At 37.8% G+C, this 5,001-nt stretch overlaps 1 protein-coding gene across 1 annotated transcript; it reads right to left on the bottom strand.

Moving 5' to 3' along the window:
* Positions 1–1,630: 1,630 nt before the first annotated feature.
* Positions 1,631–4,527, bottom strand: LOC131002436 (uncharacterized). The gene is made up of 2 exons (XM_057928941.1): positions 1,821–4,527; positions 1,631–1,758 (listed from the first exon to the last, which is right to left on the bottom strand). The coding sequence occupies exons 1-2, from the start codon at positions 3,054–3,056 to the stop codon at positions 1,744–1,746; spliced, it is 1,251 nt and encodes a 416-aa protein (XP_057784924.1). The 5' UTR covers positions 3,057–4,527; the 3' UTR covers positions 1,631–1,743.
* Positions 4,528–5,001: the final 474 nt, after the last annotated feature.

The raw sequence follows: 5,001 nt of genomic DNA, 5'->3' as shown, positions 1-5,001 counted from the left end.
TCACCAAAAACACTCAAAATATGCGTATAAAATATGCCCAATCAAACTCCCCCACACTTAGACAATGCTCGCCCTCGAGCATAAGAAAAACAAAACAAAGGGAAGAACAAAACTCAAGACACAAACAAGACAAGACAAGACGCAACTAACGACGACTAGCCATGGCAACAATCACAACAAGCAAATCTCAAAGTTAGAATAAGATACAATCATCATTTTTCCTCAAACCATTCTTGGAATCAACAATCATGTGCATTCACCCTTCATTCGAGTCAAAAACGTGAAAATCAATCCAGCCTCACTAAATTCGCTCAAATCTCTCAATATCAAAAGGTAGGTAAATTCACACACATGCAACTCGACTCTATCCATTATAAGTTTGCCACTATGTCAATATCTTCAATTCGAAAACTGAACTTATCCATGAATCAATAGGTCTTTCCACAAGGTTGTAATGGGGCTAGGGTGCATAGGTAGGATAAACAAAAGTGGATAAACAAGGCTAATAAAACCAACACAATGCAAGTAGTTCACCACATTCTAATCCCAAAATCAAACTAAATCAAATCAACCCTTATTCCCAATACATAGACATTCAAACTCCAGCATTCTCTTTTTTTTTTTTTTTTCTTTTTTTTTCTTTTTTTTGTTTTTTTGTTTTTTTGTTTTTTTTTGAATTAACATCATAAGATCACCTCATTTTTAAACAACCAACAACCTCTTTTGTCAATTTCAATCCTCAATCATTCCAACCAAGCACTAAATTTCAATCAACCTTATTCTTCCAACAAAGTAATATCACAAAACAAACCACTTGCATCATGCTGGAAATGGACAAAGCAAGGCTAAAAGAAGGCTAATGGCTAAAATTTTCGAGGCTTCAATCATATATAACAATAACAAGGGTCAAGGCTTCAAAATGGCTCACTAATGAATATTGCAAGGTATGAAATTTTTAAGGCCAATGAGGTTTATTCCTAATGCCTAAATCGCTTTCACAAATGAGTCCAATTGGTTGTTTAAAAATTTATTATGGCAACATGGCAAACCGAATATCAAGAAGTCAAGAATGCATAACACTCATCGAAAACAAGCAAGGAGCATTCAAGTTATTGCTCTAAAGGCTCAATCCTCACTATATGAGTGGTTTTCAACAAAATTGATCAATTTGCACATTCGTCATCCTCAAACACATATGTGTTTCAACACATTTTTGTATCATCCAAGAAAACAACCATACAATCCATATCAATATGCTCATCCTAACAAATCGAAATGCTCGCATGAAAAGTTGCCATAGACAGACTCAAAAGGAAGACCAAAACAAAACATGCACACAGACTCAAGACAAAAGACATAAAAACTCCCCCACACTTAAACAACACAATGTCCTCATTGTGTGGGGAAATACTAAGAACAAAGACACAAAACAAAGAAAGCATAAAGGACAAGAAAAAGAAAAATAAAATAAAATAAAATAAAAACGAAAGTAAACTAACAAAAACTTCCCTGAAACTGGATCAATCATCAGGTGGTTTCAATTTCCGCTTTGGCAGTTTCACAATTGAAGGCACAATCTGTCCAGTGCTGGTCGGTATGGGCATACCGCATGACAGATGTTGAGTGAAAACGTCATTGGTGGGGTTCAGCTGCACTTTACACCCTTGAATTTCATCATAATATTCTGGTGGTTCTTTATTCATCGTGAATATTTCCAGAATCTCATTTTCCTCATTTCCATTCTTATGTTGAGCCAACCTGAAAGGAAAAGTGAGAGAAATTAATGCTTTAGAATTATAAATTTCAGATTCAACACTTACCTCGGAAGAAGAGAGATTTTCATATTGTTGTGCCTCTTCGACAACTTCATCATTCTGAGCACTTTCTTGCTCTTCCTTCTCCTTTTCATCTTCCATGGGCCTTGGATCAAAGAAATCTTCCTCACTCATTAAATTCATAGCATAAACATGCTCCTTGGAATGTACTTCTTCTTGAGATGGAAGTTTTCCAAGATTTACTTGCAACTTGTTCACTTGAGTGGTGAGCAGAGTGATCTGTGTGCCCATACTACCCAACGCAGCTTGCGTCTCTTGCTGGAAAGCTTGCTGACTTTGCACCAAATTGTTAACAATCTGGCTGCTCTGTGCCAGACTCTGAAGAATATCGCTCATACTGGGCTCTGGGCGGTCGGTATGGGCATACCACCCAGCCTGCGGCTGTGCGCTGGTGAAAAATTCAGGCGAATGATTCCAGCTGAAATTTGGATGATTATCCTTCTGAATTTGAGCTCCAACCATGCCTCTAACTAAGGAAGTTAGAGCATCGAGTTTCTCATTCACACATACATCTTCTGCTCTGTTGATCGGCCTGTACCTATCATCATCCTCATCCTCATATTGTTGACCATTGGTGACCATATCAAAAATCAATTGTTTTGCTTCATCTAAGGTCTTGTTGGTCAAACTTCCTCCACAAGCAGCATCAACAATCCTCCTGTCAAAAGAAGACATACCACGATAAAAATAATTAATGAGCAACTGATAATCAGAAAATCCGTGGTTAGGACATCTATGACATAATTGTTGAAATCTCTCCCAATAATCAGACAAACACTCGTGTTGCCTCTGCTTGATGCTACTAATAGCTATTCTTAGATTTGCAGCCTTTGATTCTGGAAAGAATTTACGCAAGAACTGCTCCTCTAAATCGTTCCAAGTTCTGATTGAGCCAGGTGATAGATCTAACAACCAATCTCGAGCTCTACTCTGCAATGTATGAGGAAAAGTTAGTAATTTTAAATGATCTTCAGGAAAACCTTGAGGGCGTAAAGTAGTGCAAACTAAATCAAATTCAGCAAGATGTTTATGTGCACTCTCTCCAAGCGAGTTGCTGAATTTTGGAAGAACTTGAATAAAGTCAGGCTTGATTTCAGCATTTTGATTAATCGTGGGCAACACAATGCATAGCGGATGATTTCTCTTGTGGCGGCCCAACTCTCTTATCAACGGTGGTGGTGGCAGAATGTCATCACGGTCATCATCCCCATCTTCAGACATCTCAATTTCAGCTATAGATCAAACTCAAACAAAAATAAAAAAAATAAAATAAAAAAAAACAAATCGAAATAATAGGAAAATTACTACTTAAAAACCGATCCCCGGCAACGGCGCCAAAATTTGGTGCATCGTTTTACACCAAAAATATCCGGCAGTCAGCCGGTATGCCCACACTGCGCAGACAGCAGCAAGCAAAATCGTCTCCCAAGGGATCGGCGAGAATTCTCCTAAAATCCAACCTGTAAAGAAACTCCAAAAACGAGATTTATGGGGAAAATATTGAGAAAATACTAAAATAGAAATAAATAAATAAAACCCAAAATAATTGCAAAGGTTCTAATCCTAAATAAATAAATAGAAAATTCTAACAATTAATAAAGAATTCCAGCAATCAATTAAGTCCACCCTAGCTTAATTATTCCGATCATTGATGCAAATATAACTTTAATTTATGCAAGCAAACCAGTTATAACCACCGAAGACGCTTCTGACGTGATCTTATTTCTCCTTAATTATTTGGTAACCAGGAAGACGCTTCACTAATTACTACCCTAATCGACTGACAACCGTAAGAGACGCTCTATAGGTTTAATGAGCCGACAGCATTAATTACTAGAGAAACCCGATTCAAAATCAATAAACTCTGACGCAGGATTATTGAATTAAGACTACTTTTCCCTTGACCCTGATGTGTCAATTTACCACTAATCAAACCTAAACCACAATTACGGATGGCCGGTTCAATTGGTTGTATAATTAATTCTAACCCACTAAATATTGCGCACTACTTAATGGATTAAAACAATTAATAACGATAAACACAGAGAATCACAGATACAAGCATAAAAATAAAGTATAAGAACAAATTAGATCTCACAGAATAATCTTGCTAGTGCTTCCCTAATCGATGCTGGAATAAACGAATTAGCTAGAACGCATAAACAAATAAATAAAGAAAATTAAGAAATAAATTGCGAAGAACAGATGAAGAAAAGAAAACTTGAATTAAATTGCTCCAAAATCACGTCCCAGCTGCTCTCCAGAATGGGTGGCGTCTATATGTGATGTCTCTCCAAGCGTGTATCATCACAAATATATATATATCTATGGAAATAACAAACCTAATCTAATAAAGTAATATAAAAAATGGCCCATGGGCCTAACTAAAGATATAAGGCAAAATGCAGCCCTTTTAAAAGTCAAAGCCCACTAAAAGAAAGTAAAAGAGATATCAGTCGCCCAACTCTCGCCAATTCAGCCTTAATTTCGGACATCACAGACAGTATGGGCACACCGCACAGCAAACGCGCACAGATTCAAACTCTTCAAAATTCGATCCTCTTATCCAAAACCTATCAAAACCATGAAGAATATTTATTAGTTTCACAATTAAGTCCAAAAGATAATAATAAGCAGGAACTAGGCATTTAAAATTCACCAAAAACACTCAAAATATGCGTATAAAATATGCCCAATCATCTGCCATGGCTGAAATTGAAGGAGGCGGCGCAACGATCAGATCAGATCCACCGCCGTCGCCTCATCAGACCAGATCTGCCGCCGCTGCGCGCTGGAGAGAGAGAGTGAGATGAGAAAGAGAGAGGAGAGAGTGGCAGCCGCTGAAGAGAGAGAGATGGAGGATCTCCTCCACCATCGCCGCGAGAGCTCCGACAAATTCTCCAAGCTCGGCGCCGCTGCCGCGCAGCCGCTGGAGAGAGAGAGGGAGGGAGATGAGAAAGAGAGAGGAGCCACTGGATAGAGAGAGAGGGAGATGAGAAAGAGAGAGGAGAGAGAGAAGGATAGAATAGTCATGACATACAAAAAATGGCCAAAATTTATGTTTTTTCAAATAGTGGACAAAATTTGATGTTGTATGTTGAATAGGGTCATTCGGCCCTATTGTTTCTTTATGAAACGTGTTAAAATAACAAAAATATACACTTTT

The sequence above is a fragment of the Salvia miltiorrhiza genome, unplaced genomic scaffold (genome assembly GCF_028751815.1).
Source record: "Salvia miltiorrhiza cultivar Shanhuang (shh) unplaced genomic scaffold, IMPLAD_Smil_shh fragScaff_scaffold_132_2, whole genome shotgun sequence".
NCBI lineage: Eukaryota > Viridiplantae > Streptophyta > Magnoliopsida > Lamiales > Lamiaceae > Salvia > Salvia miltiorrhiza.
This window is presented reverse-complemented; position numbering and strand designations above follow the sequence as displayed.

Excerpts from the sequence above, each read along its gene's own strand:
- LOC131002436 (XM_057928941.1), bottom strand. The coding sequence starts at position 3,056 with ATGTCTGAAGATGGGGATGATGACCGTGATGACATTCTGCCACCACCA.